This window comes from Brachypodium distachyon, chromosome 1 (assembly GCF_000005505.3).
Source record: "Brachypodium distachyon strain Bd21 chromosome 1, Brachypodium_distachyon_v3.0, whole genome shotgun sequence".
NCBI classification, from domain to species: domain Eukaryota; kingdom Viridiplantae; phylum Streptophyta; class Magnoliopsida; order Poales; family Poaceae; genus Brachypodium; species Brachypodium distachyon.
In genome coordinates this window covers 23,373,038-23,395,991 of record NC_016131.3, presented here as the reverse complement: position 1 = coordinate 23,395,991, position 22,954 = coordinate 23,373,038, and the positions used below count along the sequence as shown (strand labels likewise).

Genomic DNA, 22,954 nt, shown 5'->3' with positions numbered 1-22,954 from the left:
AATATCTATGCATCTTGCAATCTAGCAACAGGAAGCCATGGCTGACCGTATTCCGTGGGTATGGGACTTGTATTCCGCCATAGTAACAGTCACTTAGCCTAGAATCAAACAATTGGCCCATGTATTGCTATAGAGCAAGGAGCACATGACCTCCTTAACCATGGATTTCAATTGTACATCACCAAACAAGGACAGCAGCATTTATTATCTCCTCTCCCACCGGTCTTGTCCCAGTGAAATTGAGCGCGGCATCCTCCCTCCGTGCTCGTGCACGCATGCCGTATGCCCTGTGCCCTCAAGGGTGTGTAGATGCGGTGCTCCTGGTGCCACCTCCTCCACCTTCGGCACCAGTGCTCAATCAACTTCCTCGCTGGCTCGGAGGGGAGCGAAGGCTACGGCAACGGCCATGGCGTCGCGCTACCCTCGTCACGGCATCCGTTCTTACTCCAGCTCTGCCGCCGTTATCGCAAGGAGGATGCTCGATATCACCCATGAAGACTACCTGCAGCCCCCTCGGCTAGAGCAGCTGACCTCCTACACAGCGCCAACGAGTCCTCGTCTACGTCATCGTGCGGCCATTGAATGCGGTGGGGATGCCATCCCCGGCTTCTTCGACCTCATTGATTAGATCGTGTTAATTTTGTTGATTGGATCTTCGACCTCGACCGTCCGCATTTGTTATGTTCCTATCTTCGTGTTTCATGAGACCTGTTTTTGTAATTTAGTTCCTAATTCATCAATGTGCGCATGCAAAGCATGTTCTTGGTTTCATGAAGTGTTTTCTTAATTTATTTCCTAATTGATCCATGTCCGCATGCAAAGCATGTTCTTGGGTTTCGGTGTATTGTTGAGAACTTTTGAGGATTAGTTTTTGTTGGATAGGTTAACACAAGATTTGATTAATTCTGATCAACGGCAATTGTACCTGGATGTATCAACCTGTGCTCGAGTTTTTTGGTTTGTTTTCGACACAAATTTTGGGTTAGTTTTTGACAGAAGTTTTGATTAATTAGGATAAGTTGATATGAACAACTACGTCGCCAGTGCCATTTTTGAAATTCTTGCAAATGGCACATCTTACATCTCAATTGCCTAGTATAAACTACATAAATACCTCTACATGAACCAAAACAATACACATCATATGGACAGGGGATATCTAAAAACACAACACCCATGTAAAGCCCTCATCAGCCACCACTTTCAAAATAGTCGCGGGCCATTCTTCGGCGTAATTCGCTTTAGTGTTGGTCCTCCAGTCGCTTGTTATCCCAGACGAGTGCTCACCTAGGAATGCCCCCGTTTGGGCCCATGACTAACTGTATTATGTAGTTATTGAACTCGTAATACGCGCCCAGAACTAAACATTTGGCCAATGTGGTACTGCTATCCAGCAAGGACCATATGACTTCATTCAAGCCATCGATTTGGCCGAAGTGGACACCACTGAACAAGGACCGCACCATTTATTATCTCCCCTCCCAATTCCCCTCCCCGCTCCCCTCCCCATTCTTCCAGATCCACCGGGCGAGATTGAGCTCGGCGTCCTCCCTCCGCCGCTCGTGCTCACGCCATCCGCCGCACGCACTTGAGGGCGCGTAGATCCAGCGTGTCCCACGCCACCTCCTCCGTCTCTGGCTCCAACCGCCTTATCAACTTCCTCACCGGCTCGGAGGGGGGACGGGGACTAGGGAAACGGCCGCAGCGGTGCCCCGCCCTTGTTGCTGCATCTGTGCTCTTTCATCGTCGTCGTTGTCTTTAGGTGAGGAGGTTGCTCGACTTAACCACGACGACTAGCTGCATCCGCATCCTTCGGCTGGAGCAGCTGATCACTCGTCTGTGGCACCCGACGATTCCTCGTCTACATTGTCGTGGGCCCACTGAATGACGCTCTGTGTCTTCGGACTCATTGGTTAGATCGCCTCGACCTCAACCGTCCGCATTTGTTTTGTTTCATGTTCCATGAGATTTGTTTTATAATTTAATTCTTTAAGATCCATGTGCGTTACAAAGCATGTTCTTGGTTTCTTGATGTGGTTTCCTAATTTCATTCCTAATTGATCCATGCGTGTGTGCTTGGGTTTCTGTTATTGTCGAGAACCTTTAAGGATTAGTTTTTGTTGCAAAGGTTATAGATAATCGCACTATTGGCCCAACGAGTTGAGAGGTGGGAGCATTTTTGTCCATCTTCTTGTAAAATAAGAAAACCTTGTCCTAGTACCGGTTTAGGTGTGCACAGTAAGCCGGAGTGGTCCGAATTGGACTCGTGTTGTTCCCTCTGGCATTCCAGCTGGGTGCGGGGCAATTTTGTCGAAAAGCCTCTTGATCTATAATATTTCACGCTTAGGTCAGGCTGGTCTATGTGATTTTCTCAAAAGAGCCCTTGGAAACCGCGAGCTCTTCATTTCCACCCTCTCGAACACAATGTTTTTCTTGCTTATGATTCCTTTCAATCATCACGATACATAATTCTTTTCTATCCCTGGCTCTAATCTCTGGCCTACGACTCCTTTCAATCATTTTCTTCTCTTGCTTCCTCTTCTTGATCACCACTTTCAATTCAACCACTGTCTGCAGTAGCCTCAGATTCTCTTTCCAAAGCAGAAATCATGTTGCTGTACCGCCTCAAATTCAAAGTCAAATACTTCTTCACTTTATCAATCTGACCACTAACATTGCCCTAAAACATATCTTCAGTCCACTGAGCATTGCCAAGAACAGAGGACCCTCAAATTATTGCAAAACAAAGGGGAAGATTGTACCTTTTTGAAGATGCTCTAGGGTCCCAGTACGCCTTGCAGGTGACCTTAGCGCAAGCGCCGCCGCCCATTCACCTGCACTGCTCCTGCCACTCCGTCCCGCGCATCTACTACCTCTACCTTGTCCTTCCCTTCCTCTAGCTCTCACGCGCCGCTGCCTCTAGCCCTCGCTCGCCGGCTAGGGTTTAGGTCACTTGGGCATGGCGAAGAGTGGGGAGTGGAATGGATTTCATATGAAGGTGATGGATTGAAGAAATAGATTAGTTATCTATTTAGGGTTTTTTTTTGCAAATATGTCGAACCCCCATGTGTCAACATATTACTGGTCTGTATACGGTACGTTTTTTTGCAAGTACGTACTACTAACCAATTTGTATTACAAGTTTAGGACTAGTTTTTCCGGTTTTACAATAAGATGGACTAAAATGTTCCCACCTCTCAACTTGTTGGACCAGTGGTGCAATTACTTTCAAAGGGTTAGTATGAGATTTGATTAATTCTAATCCACGGCAATTGTACCTGGATGTATCAACCCGTACTTGAGTTTTTTGGTTAATTTTTTTAGAGAAATTTTGGGTTAGTTTTTGACAGAAGTTTTGATGTCACTAATTCCTCTGTAGTTTTGTTTTTAAGATATCAGAAAGTTTCGTCACATAAGCTTTGATTAATTGGGATAAGTTGATATGACCAGCTACGTTGACATCACTTGTGTCATTTTGAAATTCTTGTAAATGGCTCATCGTACCATCTCAATTGGCCTAGTATAAAACTACATAAATACCTTTACCTGGACCAAGACAATACACAAATCATCTGGACTGGGATTTCTAAAAACACACACCCATGTAAGGCCCGATATTCAACAGCCACGGCTTTCAAAATAGTCGCTAGGGATAGGTGTGGAGCACGAAACATGATGCATGATCCAATTGTTAGCATTGGTCTACCGAGATTTCCTGATTCTTAGTTCAGTGAGGCCTAGATAGACCCTAGAGTTTAATTATGGAATAAAGTTGGACGCTTTCCCTCTAAGAAAACAGAGTGATTTCCGTAATCTTTATCTTGTTAGGATTAATTTGGATTTGGTCGTCTCCTCGTCAGACTAGGACTAGAAGCCCGCAGGGTGATTTTTTTTTCTCTTTGCTAAATTATGAAGGAATTCAAATTTGGCCTGGGGTTTTCTTCTTAATTTCTTCAATTCAACTTTTGTAGAGTAAATTGGCCTGTTCTTCACTAAATCTTGTCTCCGACATTGGCTGCATCGGCATGGGCTTGTACTAATACAAGCTTACGTATTTCACGCTCCTCAGGTGTCCAATAGGTACTAGTGCAATGGTGAAGACGCGGAGTATGGCGGCGAAGAAGAGGAACTCAGGGCTTGACGCCGTGCTTCCTACTGAGCTCGTCGTCGAAATCGTCGGGATTGTCGCCGCAAGCTCTACGCAGCCCATGGCTGACCTCTGCAGCCTACGGTCCACGTAAGTCCGCATATACTCTGCTTAACTATTAACTAACGCAATACTCGTACTACATCGGTGGTAGAGACTACAAAGAACAGTATTTCACAGTACCTTAGAATTACTACGAGACGTTCATTTTCTTTGATCTGAAGGTTCAGATTAATCGATACTCTTTGATACAGTTCAGAAAACAAAAAAGTATTTTTTTTGGAAGGAAAAACAAAGGAGTATTAGAAAAACAAGGGTATAATCTTAATCTAATACAAAGATATTTAATAAGTAATCCGATCCAAATTAATCGTCGCAATTTTGTCTAGATACACATGTATCGAGACACATTTCTTTTTGGCGGAACAGAGAGCTTTTATTGGTTGGTGAATAACAGTGTTTACAGACAGCAAGCATGCAAGCAATTGCCGGTGGCACATGCCCCAACTAGAAATGATTTTGACCCAACACTCAAGCTACAACAGCTAACTCATGAGCTGCTTTGTTGCCCTCTCTCTCTCTTTCAATTTTTTCAACCTTGAAGAGGAGACATCTTTCCTGTATCGAGACGCATTTCAGTGTATAGATACATGCATATCTTGACAAAGTTGCGACAAGTAATTTAGATAGAAGGGAATATAGTTTTTGAGTATAGTAATAGTCGTATTCACATCGTACTAATTGGATTACAAGAAAAATCCCCATTAAAGATGTAAATTGCCTAAAACAATCCTACTTGATACTCCCTTCTAACTAGGAGTACTGGCACTTCAACTAAATCATGCGGTTTAAAGATGAAGGATCACCACCACCAGTTGAATCTATTGTATGAGTAGAGACGGTGGTGGACGCATCGCTATGGCAAGGTCCGGCATCCGCCACACCTAAAGGTGCAACATGGTGATCCTCAGGGTACCTTTTGATCCTCCTTAGTTTAAACAAATGAATTATTTTAAAAAAAAATCATGTCATTTTAAAACTTTAGTTCATTTGGTTGAACTAAGGAGGGTCAAAGGTACCCTGAGGGTCACAAAGTTGCTGCTCTAGCCACACCTAAAAAGTTGCAAAAAATCTCAACATATGTAGATATAATCCATATAACTTATGCCAATATTTTAATTTTTGAATTTTTACCCTATTTTAGTACACACAACAACATAGTATCTGGTGAGGTTCCAATGTATATGGTTTTCTCCTTATGTAAACACCGCCACGCCCAAGCTTTTTACCTGTCTCCGCTACTGAGTAAAGATATGTGTAACAAAACAAGATTTACCGCATCAGCATCCATTCTGAATAATATAGTAGATCGAGTAAATTATTACCGCTTGTCCGCAAAAAAACAAGAGAGAGAGTAAATTATTACTGCTGTTGGGACTATATTTGCTCTGTTTCATACTGCAGTTGCAAGACCATGTATGGTGTGTCCAAGGAACGACATGTCGGCAGACGCTTGGCATTGGAGAAGGAGGAGGGGATGATGTGGCATGACAACGAGCGCTACCTGGCTCTGCTCAAGCACCTGGACAACGCGGACAACCCGGAGGCCAACTTCATCGTCGGGCTCAAGCACATCTTCGCACACCACAACATAGAGCAAGGCCGCGAGTGCCTCGGCCGTGCGGCAGACGGCGGCCACAAGACGGCGGCTTACGTTCTCAGCGTGGTCCTGCATACACTCAACGACAAGCCAGACCTCGTGAAGCGGTACATCAGCCAGGTCGAGGGTGATGCTGTTGAGGACACAAAGAGGGCCAACAAGGAGTGCCAACAGCATCGACGGCTCGCCGCAAAGGCAATCCAAGACGCGACGTGGAAGCGAATGGGTGGCACCGGGCCGCTGGGCTGGGTGCCGGTGCTGCCACAGGACGGCGGTGGCCAGTGCACGAGCGCCGGCTGCGGCATGTCGGTTGGGTGGGCGGGGTATGACATCTTTTGTAGTGATGAATGCATGATTCGGCATGAGCGTGTCCAACTATTTGGCCAGGTGCTGCCTAACTACCACCCTTGACTGCATGTAGTAGCAACAGAGTAAATTTTTGTATGTCGGCTTCGTTTCGGTACAAGATGTATTGAAAACGAACTTCATAAATAATTTTAGACATTGTATTCTAGAAATAAATAAATAAATTGAGACATGGTGTTGCAACTTGAAAGCAATGGATAGAGTGAAACACACCCACGCTCCTCAAAGTTTTTGGCGTTGTCCGAACCCTGCACCCACATACCGTCACTATACGGGGTCAGACAGGAAGATTACGGAAACTAGGGAACCAGCACCCCATTCCTTAAATACGATGCATCACCAACTTGATCGCCTGATGCCCTGATCGCTCCTTGCTTTAATACCTCGACCCTTTTTGTATGTTGCACCAAGTATAGGAGATCCCTCCCTAAGCATCGCCTGGAACAGATCGATTGTCGGGAAATATCTAGCCTTCAGGACTAGCACACAGAGAATCTGGCACATTAATGAACCGAGCCTAACTTAGATGGTGTGGTTTCTTGTGGCGGAAACAACCCAATCATGTTCAAGTCATGTACTTAACATGGGTTTCACATTTTTTTTGGATTATTATTTCAGAATTTATCCGGCGCTTTTTTTTCAGTGACAGAGGACATACCTGTAAACAGGCGTCTGCCGGCTCAGTTTTTTGGAGGTGCTCGTTGGGTAGAGTGTGTGCGCGTGTTTACAAGTGTGAGTGTAAGCGAATGCCGTAAGCGTTTGCGTTGTACTGTGTTACTAAAAAAAATCTGGGACATCAAGGAGATACCAACCCTTGCAAGCATCAAATCCCGCTTCAACCATTGCATCTTATTCTCTTTTTCTTACTGCGCCCACCAATACAGACAAATATTCATGCTCATATCGTCGTCTTCGTTGGATCAAAACAAGACATAGCGAAAGTCGGGATAGCTTTTATAGCCTCGTAGAACAGCTGTCCATTCCAACCTTGTATTTCCTGGATCCTATCCTTCGGATAGCTGAAAGTTTTAGTTTTCGATCTTCCCACATGCACCAGAACCCGCAAGTACCACTCACTTCAGGACTCTCCCCTAAGTCTAAGAGCAACTCTAACGGTTACCGAAAAATCTGACCCGAAAAAAAGCTGATTCGGTCTACCAAATCGGTGTTTTTCGGATCCGCGTTTCCGCGGCCAGAACAGAATCCGAAAACTAACCCGAAAACGAGGTATGCGGTATCTGTTCTGCCCGAGTCCGCAATAAACCGAAATAGGTACCGAAATGTAAATCGATAGTTCGTCAGATAGAAATCGTCAGTTCGTAAGAAACTGGAAACCACAGTTCGACAGATACAATCCTCCAAATTGCGCAACAAAATAGTAAGGATAAATCAATCAAGGATGTAATTCATCGCCTTGGCCATCCTCATTCGCGACGGCATCTCCATTTCCACCATCGCCGCCATGTCTGGCTCCGGCAGCGGCTGCCGCTGCCGCCTTCTACTTCTCGGCAGTAGCTTCACGATGATGCTAGAAGATGTCCTTTTTTGGAGCTCCCACCACTCCTTTGCAAGTGGATCAAGGCCGGTCGGATCTATGAGCATTATCTTGTTCTCCTCCGCAAGCACTAGCTCCGCTGCCTTTTCCTCCTCAATTTTGGCCTTGCGCGCGTCGACATTGCTCTTTTAGAGCTCCACCTCATGAATAGCTTACAGTTTTTGTCCATGCTTCTTCTCGGCATTGATCTTTTTGACCTCCAATTTGGCAGCCGAAGCGATCTCTTTGGACTTCGTCAATTCATCAAACTTGGAATTCAAACTTGAGGACTCGGCTGTCTTCTTAATCTTCTCTTTCTCCTTCTTCCTTCCATCCGGCTTCTTGCGGTCACGCCCACCCTTCGGTGCATCATTTTCTTCATCATCATCATCATCATCATTATCATCATCCAATTGGACGAATGCCCCTTTCTTCGGTGCTGCTTCTTTGTCCCTCAAACGCCATTTCTCACTAAACTCCAACACCTTCCAACAATGTTGAAGTGTAAATGGCCTTTCCTTGGAACCCGGCATGGCTTTGTACCTTTCCATTGCAACAATGAACAATTGAATCGACAATTGAACCAAGTAGACTTGCAATTTCAGCCTAATTGAACTCACATAATCATAATGGTGCATCCACTCGGCGAGGCATTCCTCACTTGCTCCAAACATCCACTCCAACAGCTACACCAAGATTTGATCGTCTCGAATCTACCTTGTACTGACCTTAAAGTGCACGAGGAAAAATTTGGCGGCATCAGCCGGAAAAATTTGTCCTCAGTTCGCTTCCAATACTTCTTTCCGGTCTGATCATTGCCGGTCACGGCATCGAGTGAGACGCTCTCTCATGCCCGGACCAAAGTGACGTCTTCTAGGTCACTGTAACTGGTTCCCTTCTTGGTTATTTTTTTGGGATCCATTGAACACGCCCTTATCAATTTCTTCCAAACTGTTTTATTCTTCCCCCTCCGCACCCATGCCGGCATCAAAATCCTCTAGCGGTGTCGAATCAATGTTGGCCGCATTCTCGGCCAACAATTCTGCATACAATGAGGGAAGCAAATCATAATCAAAGCTACAAGAATGGAAGGGAAAGCAATTTCATCAAACCATCCTAAATTTCGCCGGAATCGAGTCTGAGGGCTGAAAATTTAACCTCTCGAGCGTATCGTCGAATAGTTGTGGGGCGACCGACTGCTAGGTCGGAATGGCGGCCGCCGGAGCAGGTGGACGAGGGGGTGCGCCTCGGGCTGCCGCCATCTTCCTTTGCCGCCTGACCGTCATCTTCACCCGCCCTTCGTTCGCCTCGGGCATGGCAGAGGGAGCAGCGGCAGCTGCAGGCGCTTGACACGGGACGGAAGGTGCCCTTGCGGTCGGGGCTTGTCCCTGGCCCGTCTGGTTTCCCTACCTCTTCCGTTTGGAAGCAACCAACACACGGTTGCCAACAGAGGAGGAGGGAAGGCGCCGCGCCGCCGCAGGAAGCCGCGGGATGAAGATTAGCCGTGGGAGGGTTGGCACCGCCGTGGTACCGCAGTAGGACGCTTTGGGGTACTCCATGCCGGACTTTGTGGGACGGTGCTTGGCCGGATGGAGCTCGGGAGAGTAGATCGGTGGCAGCGACGGCGGGTGGTGGAGCTCGAGCGTGCAGCGGAAATTTCCCTCCCGCCAACGATTTCAGCTGAGTTTCAGTTCCGCGACAATCCGATCTCCGCCCCGCGTATATTGGTATTTCTCGCCAGGGAGATCGGATCCCTGAATATTTTTTTTCGGCTCAGGGTCCTATTTTGGTATCTAGTTGATCCTTTTTTTCCCACCGAATCCGTAAAGCTGCAGTTATTTTTTGGATCTGGGGTGTGTTCTGTATCTGCTAGAGTTGTTCGAAGCTTTGCATCATCACCTCCTTATCTACATTGTTTGTATTCTGGTTAAACATAATGGAGGACATATCAGCATTGATAGTCTGGCCCGAGCAATTCTCACAAAGGTTTAGAACAATAGCATGCATGGAAGAGAATGGTATCACTTCACATAGACACCACATATCACACCTTATAAATAATGTCTTCTCTCATATTGATTAGTTAGAGTCATCATTCACAAAAATAACTATTCGTCATGACAAATGTTTGGTTTGAGCCTTTTGTCGTTCGGGATAATTATTTTGTGTCTTGGAATATGTTGGAGATTATATGAATTGTGTGCATGTTTACTCGTTGAATATTTTTGAAAGATATTATATATTGTCTGTCGTGTATGTAACTATACATAAACAAAGGAGATTCTGCCAAAATTATCAGTTTTTCCTAGAGATTATTTTTATTTGGATTAGAGTGGTAATACCTCCGGATAGGGCTGATACCCGAGGTGATACGCTTTGAATGACGTGAGCCAGCATGCTGCGGAGCCCACGTGTCTCAGTTGCCCAAAGTCACGTGATGTAAAATCATAAAATCCTCATCTGAGAGGTGATGCAGTGGCATTTTTTGTGTAAATACACATCAATAGAGGGTATTTTTTAGCGAAAACAAGCGGGCCAGACATGGATTGCTTGGGAGCGCTTACCGGCCTAGTTTCTCTGATTCATATTACCTGTCGCACGCATCTACTATCTAGACAAAGATGTGACGAGTAATATAGTTCGGAGGGAGTAATATTATTTTATATCTCTAACAGCTCAACAAAATTCAGAAGAAAAATAAGAAATAAAGGAAAAGGCATTTTACACTTGTTAATCTTTTGCTGTTAATTACGAGGGTGCTCGCATTTTCCTGGATTTATTTCAGGATGTAAACTGCGTTGTGCTTTCAGTGGGAGTGATGTATCCGTCAACTACGAGACGCCTGTGGTGACTTTGTCAATCTCAAGATGATATGCCGGCAGTCTAGTCTCTGAGAGGTGCTCATAGGGATAGTGTTATACCCGTGCCTACGAAGTATTGGGCTGTAAGTGAATGGGCCGTGGGCCAAGTTGGCTTTTGTCTGAGGGCTGAAGTCTGAGGGCTGGAGCCGTGACTAGAAAATTCAGAGGCATCACACAGAGGAGGCATCGAAGAAATGAGAGGAAACCTAAGTTCTTCGTTCTGCTGTCCATGCCGCCGCCGCCGAGCTTGACGCATGCGCCGGTCTCCGGCTACAGCCTCACCGGAGCTTTGCGTAGGGTGATTCTGGTGGATACCTAGCCTCGCTCCTTTGGGTCCTCTTGTATCCATTTACTTTTTCTTGTATCTGTGAACCTAGTCCGGTGATTATGGCATACATCTTGGAACACTTTATGCTCTAATTAGTACAATGCCCGTGTGTTGTCCCGGCCTCTGAATATCTTTTGTTTTCCCATTAAACATAATACATGCGAAAATTCTCGGGTATTGAGAAGACAACTACATATTTTGACATTTAATTGAAATGAGATTTATTATAAATAATAATAGTAAAAGCAAGAAAAGACTTGGTCCCCAAAACCACAACAAGCAAACCGGTAAAAAAATTGTTCTCTTCTCACCACTCTTGCTTATTGTACACCCTCCCCTGATACAAACAATTTCTCACCCTACCACTTCTCTGCAACACATGTGCTGGAAGATAAGAAAATTGGCAGGGAAACGATGAATTCTTCGTAGCAGCATCTGCCGTAACATTTATTTCAACAATATTTCAACTTAAATATCTATACTTAATAATAAAGAGAGCAATGCTTAAATCACCAGGCGAGAGATACATAGCTGGTAGCTGTTGGCTTCATCCACATTGGGAAAGCTGGTAATTGATTGCTGGAATGATGGGCAATAAATCTAGGAATCAGAGATATTGAACTTGACATCCACAGATGGGGGCAGAGGGCGAAATGAATATATCCTACTTCTGCTGCAACCAATCTAGGTGACCAGGTCGAATGGTCATGCATTCAATCAACCTGCACTATCAGAAAAAAGTGGAACCTTTGGCATCAGTAGCAAAATCGTTCTGACCATGAACTAATTACTGGTATGATCAAAACAAATCAGACTGCACCCTACCCTAAAACATACTGTGCACCCCATCTTTGTGTGTTTCCCTGATCTCTTCTTCTCCCGAGAGGCCCAACCTCCCTCGCAGTATCCACCTGCGATTCAGAGATGCCCGCAATGTGATAGAGAAAGCAGTTGTTAATCCCGTTATTTGTTCAAAATGAGGCTAACTCAATGTGAGTAAAACAGGAGGCAGGACGCCGCACCGGTGACGCCCCGGTGAGGTCTTTGCTGAGGTAGAGCAGCAGCGCGTGCACGAATCACGCGGCGGCCATAGTAAGCAGTAGCACCAAATCAGGGGCCCAAACTGCAGCGCACCTCATGACCAGGCCCGGCATGGGTTTGAAGGCGTTGGGGAAGTAGCGGAGGACGGATCCCAGGCCGGCGTCAGACAGGACAGGTCCGGCGTGAGCTTGGGCCGCGTCGTTCTCTCCTTCCTCTTCTTCTCACCGCCTTCCTGCACCGCCGCCAACGATGATGCGGGCTTAGGGTTGTGCCTCGGCTGGGACAAAGCAAAGCTGGAGGTGCCGGCGACGTTGGGATTGGCGAAGAGAAGTCGGCAGACCAGACCTGAGCGCTCTTGGGGAGGCTTCGGTGGGGAAGGAGCGGACGCGCTGCAGGGCAGCAAGCGGTGGAGGAGGAAGCAGATGTGATCGAGCAGAGGCAGCAAAGCTGCAGCGTCAAGCAGATGCGAGCGGGCGACGGCAGCGGCAAGCAGCGGCGCGTAGAGGTACTAGAACGATAAGGAGGAAGGGGAAAATTGCAGAGAAGCCCAATTCCATCCGAATTTTAGACTTCGGGTTGATTATTGAAAAGTGAAAGGGGTAACGCACAAATTTAGCCGACGGACGACGAAGTAAGCATTGCTCCCATTATTATTAGGGTAGATAGATAGATTTTTGCTATTCGTGTATCCATCGTTGTATCCCTCACTGGGATATAACAGATAGAACATGTGTACGTGCGTGCGTTCATAGGGATGAGTGCGTGTGAATGCTTCCGTCTGTATCATGTTTCTTTTAAAAAAAATTAGCCCCGCCCGGTCCTCTCACACCTTCCCCATCTGCAGCCGTTTTTATAAAGGAGTCATCTGCAGCCGTTTGATCGATTGTTCAGAACATCGTTGGCCGTTCAATTCGCGTGGGCCTCGCTCTATCTGTCCGGCCGCTCGTTCCGGTAGAAAATTAGGAAGGTGCTGATTAGTTGGGCCGGTTTTGCAGCCCACATTCCCACAATCCACGTTCGCAGCAGTCGAATTCCCCTTCATCTTCGTCCCGACTCCCGGGCACGTGAAAAAAAAAACTAACGCCCCGCCGCCGTTCTCACCCGCTTGCGCCGTCAATAACCCCACACGCTGTCGCCGACCTGAGGGCTGAGGCTGCAGCCCCTTCCGGCTGCTTCGCTGATGCGGTGAGATCGGAGCCGCCGTCAGTGGCGGAGATGACGGCCGCGCATAGGCGCCGTTCCCTCCCGCTTGCGCCGTCAACCACCCCACGCGCTCTCGCGACGACCTAGGGCATACCCTCGGTCGCCAGCTCGCCGTCGTCGACCTGAGGTTGGAGCCCCTTCCGGCTGCTTCGCCGGTGCGGTGAGATCGAAGCCGCCGTCGGTGGCGGAGAGCCGGAGATAACGCCCACGCATACGAGCAGCACTGCTGCTACTACGTCGGCACCCGTGTGTAGGAGACGGAGACGGAGACGTAAGCCGGAAGAAGGACGGGAAAAGCCGTGGTTGCCGAGAGAAGGTTAATTAGCTCCATGTGATTCTCTATTCTCCCTGCTAATTTATCTTTGCTTACTGTTTTTGCAGGGGTCGTTGGGGTGGGAGGGTTCTAGATGATCTGCTTATGCATTTGCCCATTTGTCCTAATCCGTTGTTTACCTGACATGTGTTTTCTATATCACTACGCATAGCAATTTGCAAATTTGAGTTCTGATGAGTTCTGCTACCCATTTTAGCAGTCTGTATGTTTGTCATAAAGTTCAATAGAGCCAAGTAAATTGCAGGGAATTAACTTTATGTCTTGTTTTCATATTATCCAGCTTTTACCCTACCTTTTACTTATGAGCTGCTTGTCTGCTCCGTTGAAAACAAGCTACTGCCTCTGGAACGCAGAAAAGGTGAATCTTATCTTGCTTTTTTTTCTGACATTTCAAATAAATGGCAGGCCTGCATATAGGAACAGTTGTAGCCTGTCTTTACTCAGTGCGTACTGCAAAAATAGCTCAAGCCGACTTGGATTCACCTATCACCTCTTTCAGTGAATAAATGAAATGCAAACACATCTATGATTCTTAACATATTTCTTAGTTCAGGTGATGGCAATTGTCAGGTTTGTGATTTTCTTAAGGCAGAATTATATTCACTTGATCTTGTGAAGTTTGTACCCGTATGTTCATGTAACATATGGTTATTTGTTGTCTTGTAGTTTCGTGCACTCAGAAAAGCTATATCGTTCACCCGAGTATCACCAGCTTGTTCGTAAAGAGAGAGTGAACCAGGTATATTGATCACCTGGCCACATCAGAAGTACCACTCTTTAGTTTACGTTACTGTGCTCGTAATGCTAAACTGCAACTTTCTTATGTCTCAACACATGCATTTTAACCTTTTGATGAATTTCACCTTGTCTTATTCACTAAACTAATTTGTTGTTGTGTGCTGTACAACAACAATAAGCAGGTTTTCCATTATTTCTTTTAGGGAATATTTTTCATTATTAGGCTATTTCCCCTTGTCTTATTTACTAAACTCCTTGTATGAAGGTCATGTCCCAATGAAATATAAACATTATTGTAAGATATGAAAAAGTATGCATTTACGGCAGATCTAATTTTGCTGCTGACTATTTTGATGAAAACAGTCAATATCTTGTGCTTTTGTATTTAATTTTATAAGTGTCTGAAATCTTATCTTCCTCAGATCTGGTGGATGGGAAGACCATGTCACATTCAAGCAGCTGCTGATAAGGTTAACTCTCCTTTACACTGCAATGTTTTCATCATTTCCTTGTTTATTCAACTTCTTGCACCACTGTACGTTGACAAAAAAAACATGTCTGTTGTGTGAACAAAAGCACAAGTATTCTGCATATTGACATAAAAAAATAGTACTGAACAGCTCGAGAACATATTATTGCCCTTGTCGCATGGAATTTGCAAAAGATGAATAAATATCTGTTGTGTGCAGGTACTGACAAAAGCACAAGTATTCTGCATATTGACATAAAAAAATAGTAGTGAACAGCTCAACAACATATTATTGCCCTTGTCGAATGCCGGGTCCAGCCACTGAAGGCTTGGGCCTACCCGATGTGCAGTTGCCTGTTTGCCAAGGACGTCACTCGGGAATCAAGTGTAGAACCAAGGGATGAGGCGGTGAAAACCGGGTGGCTCTACTGGTCATCACCGGGACCAGCATGGACACCTCTACTCACCGCTCCCCTTAAGCATGACATTCGAGCCCAATCTGGTGAGTCATAAATGCTACAATAGTTTTATTTCTTTATGCCAAGTCTTCCATATTATGCTGGCCATTGGGTGATTTTTTAGCAGGGCATCAACATGTACAACTCTCCCGCTCCCCTTGAGAACGAGCCATGGAACCGTCCAGGGTACGGTGTTTCCATTCGGCTCCCGAATAGCGCCCGGTCTTGGTGTGCCGGGCCAGCCAACAAGGATGACGACCTGGCCATCGCCGACCCAAAGCAGAAGGCCCCATATGTGGGCCCTGAGGGTGGGTGAATTGGACGATGACGAGTTGCCTTTGAGTATGACGAAGTGTTGAAATGAAAGGATTAAAACAATGAGAAAGAGACAAAAATAAAGAAGATCAAAGAGTCACATTTATAAACAAACAATAGTGATAACAGATTAAATGTTTTTCCGGTGGAAATATATCGTGACCCAGATATATGAAAGACCTTTTACTGATCTAATAAAAGTTGTTACTATTTTGTTATGATACTTTTGTTACTGTAATTTCCTTTTAGGGCATGGCTACACTGCATATGTATAAAGTCAGGTTCAAAATCGGTCGGAAAGAAATCGCCTCGGCTACCTGCCGCCGGCATGAGGTGCGGCGGGGTTTGGCGAAAGGACCGGATCCGGTGAGGCGGTGGCGTGAGGTGCGATCTAACAAGGCCACGAAGACGCAACATGAGCGGGGTGAACAACGTGTTGTGCTGCCAGTCCCGGTGGCGGTGAGTGAACTGATGCATCCTCACCACTTATTTCTCGCCCACTGACCCCCACATGCCGTCCACTACGTCTCTAGGTTCAGAAAATCAACTTCCTCATTCTCTCTGAATCAATCAATCATATCGGTGGTGCTGGTGTTTTCATTCGGACTGATGCATATTTGTGTATGTGCATGTATGGTAGCCTAGTCGATATTCTTTAGAAAATTTGGTCATCCTCTATGTTTGATAGAAAATTGATATCTTGCATTTGTGGATGTTGAATAGCAAATTGGCATTTTAATGCAATTTGCTTCTGTTCGTGCAAACAAAGAACAGAATGAGCATGCATGCAGTACCATATATGCCACTTGTAAGTTGGTTGCAGGTCGGTTCCTCTTTAGGATCTCTATTACTTAACGCTTGTAGTTATAGACCTGACTTTTTTGGCCCAATCTAGAGATCCAATGTGATGAGACTTCCCCATATGAATTTCAGTACCAAGGTGGCTACGTTGTTCACTGACTAGAGTTGGGCAATTCATCTTGGTGAAGAGTGAGTGAAGGCTGGTAGCTAGACAGTTTCTTGACAGTATAGATTAGTCCAGATTTCATAGTTGCATGTTGGAGTTTGATAGGATTTTTTTCTTATATAGCCGGAAGAATACTGGCCACTGCACCATTTTTGTACAGCTGGGAGAAGACAACTATACAAATCTTGAGTCCAGTGCTTACTGGCTGGTGCATCTTAGGACTTAACATTGCTTACAGGCTACTGTGCCGTAAGACTTAAAACCTGAATAATTTCAATTGCTAAGTACCTTTTTTCTCCACATGTGCCGGTTCTGAATGTTTTACAATTGTTTTACAAGGCTGGTAGCTAGACAGTCATCGGATCTTGCCTCGCCTCGTGCCAGCGACGAGTAGCCGAGGCGGTTTCTTTCCTGTTCTCCATTGTCGCCCTTCTTCCTTTCCTCCCTGCCTCGATTTCTTTATAGACCTCCTGATTCTCCTAACCTTTTTCAGGTGGAATGTGCCAAAATTAGGCAGAAAAAACAAAACAAAAACGGCCAACAAATTCAATTTTAGACCTTGGTCAAACTTTTGCTGCTTTTGACTAATATGCCGGTATTGGGCCAGAAAACAGCCAATCAAGCAGGTCTTAGGGGTTTTGTTTCTTTTTATAATTTTGCATGTTTGGGGATTTGAGATAGGTCTTTATGAAGGGAAACTAGATTTTGAGATGGAACTTAGGTGATGTTTCGAATGAATGACATTACCACACCATGTCGGTGTTTTGATGTGGCTATATTAATTATAGGGCAGTGTGCAATAGCTGATCTAGATGGCCGCACATGATTTCATCTATTTGGTGCTTCAATTTTGTTCATATGAAACACGTCCTAGATTCCATCTCAAAATCTATTTTCTATTCATAAAGACTTATCCCAAACTCCCAAACATGCAAAGTCGTAAAAACAAAAACCCCAAGGCCCCGCTTCGTTGGCCGTTTGTTGGCCACTAGTGTTGTATTATTCTAAGCTAGAGAAAATTCGAGCAAGTCCCGAAAATGCAATTGGTTCCGTTTTTGTTTGTTTTCCACGTGTTTTTGTCCCATTAGACCCAATAAAAACTTACGGGCCACGGGAGGTCCCATAATAAATTGGGACAGAGGAGGAAGAAAGGAAGATGGGCGTAGAGAAGAGAAGAAATCGCCTCGGGCTACCTGTCGCCGTCGTGAGGTGAGACGGTGTTTGGCGACTGGAGCGGGAGTCGGTGAGGTGGTGGAGTGAGGCGGGTGGGATCCGACGAGGCGGCGATGTGAGGTCGGATCTAACAAGGCCATGACGACGCGACAAGAGCGGGATCAACAACGTGTTGTGCTGCCAGTTCCGGTGGCGGTGAGTGGACTGATGCATCCTCAGCCCTTATTTCCCGCCCACTGACCCCCATAAGTTCGCTTCCGTCCACCACGTCTCTTGGTTCACAAAATCAACTCGCTCGTTCTCTCTAAATCAATCGATCATACCAGTGGTGCTACTGTTTTCATTTGGACTGATATGCATATTTATGTGTACGTACATGTATAGTAGCCTAGTCGATTTCCTTCAAAATTTTGGTCATTCTCTATGCTTGTTAAAGTTGATAGGAAATTGACATCTTGCATTTGTGGATGTTGAATAGCAAATTGATATTTTAATAGACAATCCAAATTGCTTCTATGTTCTTACACACAAAGAACGGAATGAGCATGCATGCAGTACCATAGATGCCATATATGCCACTTGTAAGTTGGTTGCAGGTCGGTTCCTCTTTAGGATCTCAATTACTTACGGCTTGTAGTTATAGACCTGACATTTTTGGCCCAATCTAGAGACCCATGTGATGAGACTTCCCCATATGAATTTCAGTACCAAGGTGGCTATGTTGTTCACTGACTAGATTTGGGCAATTCGTCTTGGTGAAGAGTGAGTGAAGGCTGGTAGATAGACAGTTTCTTGACAGTATAGATTAGTCCAGATTTCATAGTTGCCTGTTGGAGTTTGATAGGAATTTCGCCATTTCTTATATACCTGAAGAATACTGGCCACCGCACCATTTTTTGTATAGCCGGGAGAAGACAACTATACAAATCTTGAGTCCATTGCTTACTGCTACTGCACCATAGGACTTTCAGTGCTTACGGGCTACTGCGCCGCAAGACTTAAAACCCGAATAAATTCAAGTGCTAAGTACCTTTTTCCCCTCATGTGGCGGTTTCTGAATTTTGCACAATTATTAGAGATATTTCAAAAGATTAGATAAAGATGGAAACCCACACAACTGTAAAATACCTTCTTCTTTTCCTCTTTTTCTTCTGAATTTTTCACAGCTATTACAGTTATAGGAAAAGATTAGTATAAATCTAGGTCCTAAGGCTGTCAGAATTCTTGGCCTCCCAAGCGTTCCATGCCGCTCCATGGCACGGGGGGCTTGTTCCCAAGTTAAGAAATTGACCTTTATTTTGCTGTGTATTTACACCTGAAATGTGCCACCTCTCCCGAGGCATCCTCCTCTATTTATGTCATGTGACTTTGGGTGGCACACATGTGGGTCAGACAACAAACTGGCCACATACGGTAACTGTTAGGATTAATCTTGAGTGTGGTCATGTTCTGGTTGTAATCGGACTTTGCTTGCTGGCTGTGTCCGACTAGTAGTAGTCTTAGGTGCTTGCTGTGTACACAAGGGTGCGTTTGTATTCGAGTAGGATAGCAGTCCGAGTCAGTTTCTTATAGCTAAGGTATGTGCGTGTATAAGTACGCAGGTAGCGGGCCTAGCTTGTGATCAAGTTGTAATGTGAGATTTGAGAAGAGAAATAAAGAAAAGCAAGGCCCAACAGGTGCCTTTGGTCCTAAAGATTTTGTGACCATGTGTGCAAGTGTGTCTTCATGTTATTGATCCTTAGGGCAAACCAAACTAGGGTCATTTGTTTGGGCTTCTAGCAGCAATTCCAACAGCTTCTTCGCTATGGAAATCGGAGCCCAAACAAACAGATGTTCATGAAACAGGTATCAAAGGCTGCATCGTTATTTATCAGCTCTAAGGACTGTAGCAGTCCAGTAACTAATTGAAGCTCACATTCAAGTCATTGTTGACAAGGCGTGTAATCTTGGGCTCCTTCGACTTCCTATCCCGGTGCATGATCATCATTCCCCCATCATCCAATATGCGGACGACACTTCGATGGTTATGGAGACGTCCAGTCTGCAGCTTCTTTGTTTAAAGGGCCTTCTTGAAATCTTTGGTCAATCTACTGGTCTCGGAGTTAATTACTCTAAATCTTGCTTGGTCCCTATTAATATCTCCAATGATCAGGCTAAGGATCTTGCGGGTGTTTGGGGATGTCAAGTCAGTAGGCTCCAATTGGTCAAATCTGTTCTGTCTGCTCTTCCTATCTACACTATGGGAATTCACGGGACGCTGCTAGGCTCTGTGGCTAATTGGGACATGGTATGTACTCTGAAGAGTAAGGGTAGCTTGGGCATCATGAACCTCTCGATGATCAACCGGGCTCTTCTGCTCAAGCTTCTTTACAAGTTTTATAATCAATAGGATGTTCCCTGGGTTCGCTTAGTGTGGAACTCGTACTATGATCGTTTGGTTCCTCATGGTGGGAGTGCTAGGGGCTCTTTTTGGTGGCGTGACGTTCTTTGGCTCAGCAGTGTGTTCAGGGAATTTGCTTCTGTTCAAATCAAAGATGGTAGGTCTGCTCTTTTCTGGGGAGCCGATTGTGGCCATGGTATTCTCGCCACCCATTTTTCCCATTGCTTCTCATTTATCAAATCTGACCGCCTCTCTGTTAGGAATGTCAAAACTGTGGATGACATTTGTCTCTCTTCAACCTGCCACTTTCTGTTGAGGCCTTCCATGAGTTCGAGGATATCAACATCATTCACTTCCTTGATCTGGTTGATTCGGAGATGGATTCTTGAAGTTGCAGCTCGGAGTGCTGGCTGGTACTCCTCGCAAAAGTTTTACAATTTATGTTTCCTTAATCTTCCTCACGACAGAGCTCTGGGTGTATTTGGAGGGGCAATTGTGTCCCGAAGCTCAAAGTTTTCACTTGGCTGCTTCGGAATGATAGGCTCAACACCTTTGACATGATGGAGAAGGCACTGCAATAGGTCCATGTCTCTACCTGCCGCCTCTGTTCCATTGGTATGCTTGAGGACTGCAACCATCTTTTCTTTAGTTGCCCCTTAAGCGCATGTTGCTGGAACAAGATTGGGATTCAATGGGAGCTTGCTATGGATTTAAAGGACAGAATTATTCATGCAAGAAATTCATTCAGAGGGCCGGCTTTCATGTTGATCTTTACCTGTGCCGCTTGGCATATTTGGAAGCAGCACGATGATCTTGTCTTCGATAGGGAGCCTTATTCTTTTAGATGTTGGTTCATTTGTTTTAGGCAAGAACTTGTGTATCATTATCCTAGGCTTAAAGAGACTATCCGGCTTGCCTCTCAGATTGGCTAAACCTCATAGATAATGTAACTTAGGCTTCTCTTCCTGTATCTTGGGGCTCTCCCCCTAGTTTTGTACTTTGTATATATATTTATTTAATATATTACTGTCAGAGCCTCTCCTGCAGTTTCTGTCAAAAAAAAATCTCACATGTTTCAATCTCGTCAGGTGCTAGCTATTACTATAGTGAACAGGCAGAGTATGGCGGCGAAAAAGAAGAAGTAGACGCTTGACGTCACTCTTCCCACCGAGCTCATCGTCGACATACGCAAGCTCTATGCAGCCCATGGCTGACCTCTGCAGCCTACGATCCACGTACGTCCGCATATACCCTGCTCAATTATTAACTAGGAATACTCCTGCGTTGCTAGAGACTAAAAACACATGTTTCAAAAGTATAAAGTGCTATTTTTAGATAAACAGGGATCACTCCCCGGCCCCATATTTATTTATTAAAAGTGAACCAATCTCAGCCATAGGTCTCAATTTTCAAGTCTGAAAGCCAGAAACAAAACATTACAGAACCTAACAAACTACTAGAAGGAACATCCATAGAAAAGCACTGGCCATCGAACACTCTGGGAGTACGACCTCAATAGAACATGCCAACAGGCTTGAACAGCGTAGTTTACTTTAAGAGCTCCAGGCGCAGCCAGTCGCCTTCTAGGACAGCAGCTAAGGGCCGTCTCATATACGCCAGGATCAGAATTACAACTTGGGATAGTAGTGCCTCCCGAGCAGGTGATTTTAGAAGGACGATCTAGACTTGATGTTTCAAAGAATTTGACCCAACACCTGTTTGATTAAGCCAAATGCCATTTTTAAATATAATGTCATTTCTGCATTTCGACAGCCTCCACAGGACTGCTACTGACACAGAATTAAACATAGCAATCGTCTTATGATTAATCCAGTGTCTAACTAATGAGGTAAAATCAGAGACATGCTGGTTAAACATAACAGCAATTTCAGACCAAATACATTTAGCTACTGTGCCGTCAAAAGTGATTGACCGATTCTTTTTCACTTCAGAACACACAATCTGTTGGTTTCCCCATTTTTCTTTTATCCATATTATCTCTGGTAAGGATTCTGTTTTGTGTGAACAGCCACAAGAAAGTATGAATTCTAGGGGGGACCTTAAGTCCTTAACCTTCCACACCACATGCAAATAAACTGGCAAAACCCTTTGATGATTCACTATTTCGTAGCGAGAATATGGAGTCTTCCTCCTCAGAAACCTACTGCTCCTAGCTATTGAAACCAGGTTCTCCTGAAGACTATTATCTAGTATTATCTTATATCTTATTTTATATATATTTATTTTTATCTTAATGTGCCAAATTAACAAGCCACAAAAAATTCATGCAGTTCAAAGGTGACGGACACCAATTTATTCCGTTATAGCAGTAAAGATTCGTTTAACAAAACAAGATTTACCACATCTGCATCCCTACCGAATAATACTAGATCGAGTAAATTATTACTACTGCTGAGATTATTTCCTCTCTTGTATATTGCAGTTGAAAGACCATGTATGATGTGTCCAAGGAACAACATTGGAGAGGGAGGAGGAGATGGAGTGGCATCAACTGGCGCTACCTGGCTTTGCTCAAGCACCTGGACAAAGCGGACAACCCGGAGGCCAACTTCATCGTCGGCCTCAAGCACATCTTCACGCAACACAACATAGAGCAAGGCTGCGAGTGCCTCGGCCATGCGGCTGACAGTGGCCACAAGACGGTGGCTTATGTTCTCAGCGTGGTCCTATATACTCTCAAAGACAAGCCAGACCTCGTGAAGCGGTACATCAGCCAGGTCGAGGGTGATGTTATTGAGGTCACAAAAGAGGACCAACCAGGAGTGCAAACAGCACCGACAGCTCGCTGCAAATGCTATCCGCGATGCGACGTGGAAGCGAATGGGTGGCACCGGGCCGCTGGGCTGGGTGCCGGTACTGCCACACGACGGCGGTGGCCAGTGCACGAGCGCCGGCTGCGGCATGTCAGTTGGGTGGGCGGGGTATGACATCTTTTTGTAGTGATGAATGCATGATTATG

General features: G+C 45.2%; 2 protein-coding genes and 1 long non-coding RNA gene across 18 annotated transcripts; 1 reads left to right on the top strand and 2 right to left on the bottom strand.

Moving 5' to 3' along the window:
• Window positions 1-7,537: 7,537 nt before the first annotated feature.
• Window positions 7,538-8,771, bottom strand: LOC112268620. Its single transcript, XM_024454501.1, has 2 exons — window positions 8,328-8,771; window positions 7,538-8,250 (listed from the first exon to the last, which is right to left on the bottom strand). The coding sequence occupies exons 1-2, from the start codon at window positions 8,465-8,467 to the stop codon at window positions 7,881-7,883; spliced, it is 510 nt and encodes a 169-aa protein (XP_024310269.1). The 5' UTR covers window positions 8,468-8,771; the 3' UTR covers window positions 7,538-7,880.
• Window positions 8,772-11,086: 2,315 nt separating this feature from the next.
• LOC100839869 lies at window positions 11,087-12,469 on the bottom strand. Its single transcript, XR_732700.3, has 3 exons — window positions 11,919-12,469; window positions 11,722-11,807; window positions 11,087-11,618 (listed from the first exon to the last, which is right to left on the bottom strand). It is a non-coding gene; the product is annotated as an uncharacterized LOC100839869 (long non-coding RNA).
• A 451-nt stretch (window positions 12,470-12,920) lies between these two features.
• Window positions 12,921-16,634, top strand: LOC104584737. 16 transcript variants are annotated; one of them, XR_001405997.2, is made up of 6 exons: window positions 12,923-13,456; window positions 13,755-13,832; window positions 14,141-14,213; window positions 14,635-14,682; window positions 14,902-15,447; window positions 15,704-16,252. XR_001405997.2 is itself a non-coding variant. In XM_014898690.2 (5 exons), the coding sequence occupies exons 1-5, from the start codon at window positions 14,031-14,033 to the stop codon at window positions 15,727-15,729; spliced, it is 345 nt and encodes a 114-aa protein (XP_014754176.1). In that variant the 5' UTR covers window positions 13,478-14,030; the 3' UTR covers window positions 15,730-16,252. The 16 variants fall into 16 exon arrangements, 2 of the variants coding, with proteins under 2 accessions (XP_014754176.1, XP_014754162.1); XR_001405999.2 differs by having other exon boundaries at window positions 12,924-13,471; window positions 15,000-15,447; XR_001406007.2 differs by having other exon boundaries at window positions 12,925-13,456; window positions 15,032-15,447.
• The last annotated feature ends 6,320 nt before the right edge of the window (window positions 16,635-22,954 follow it).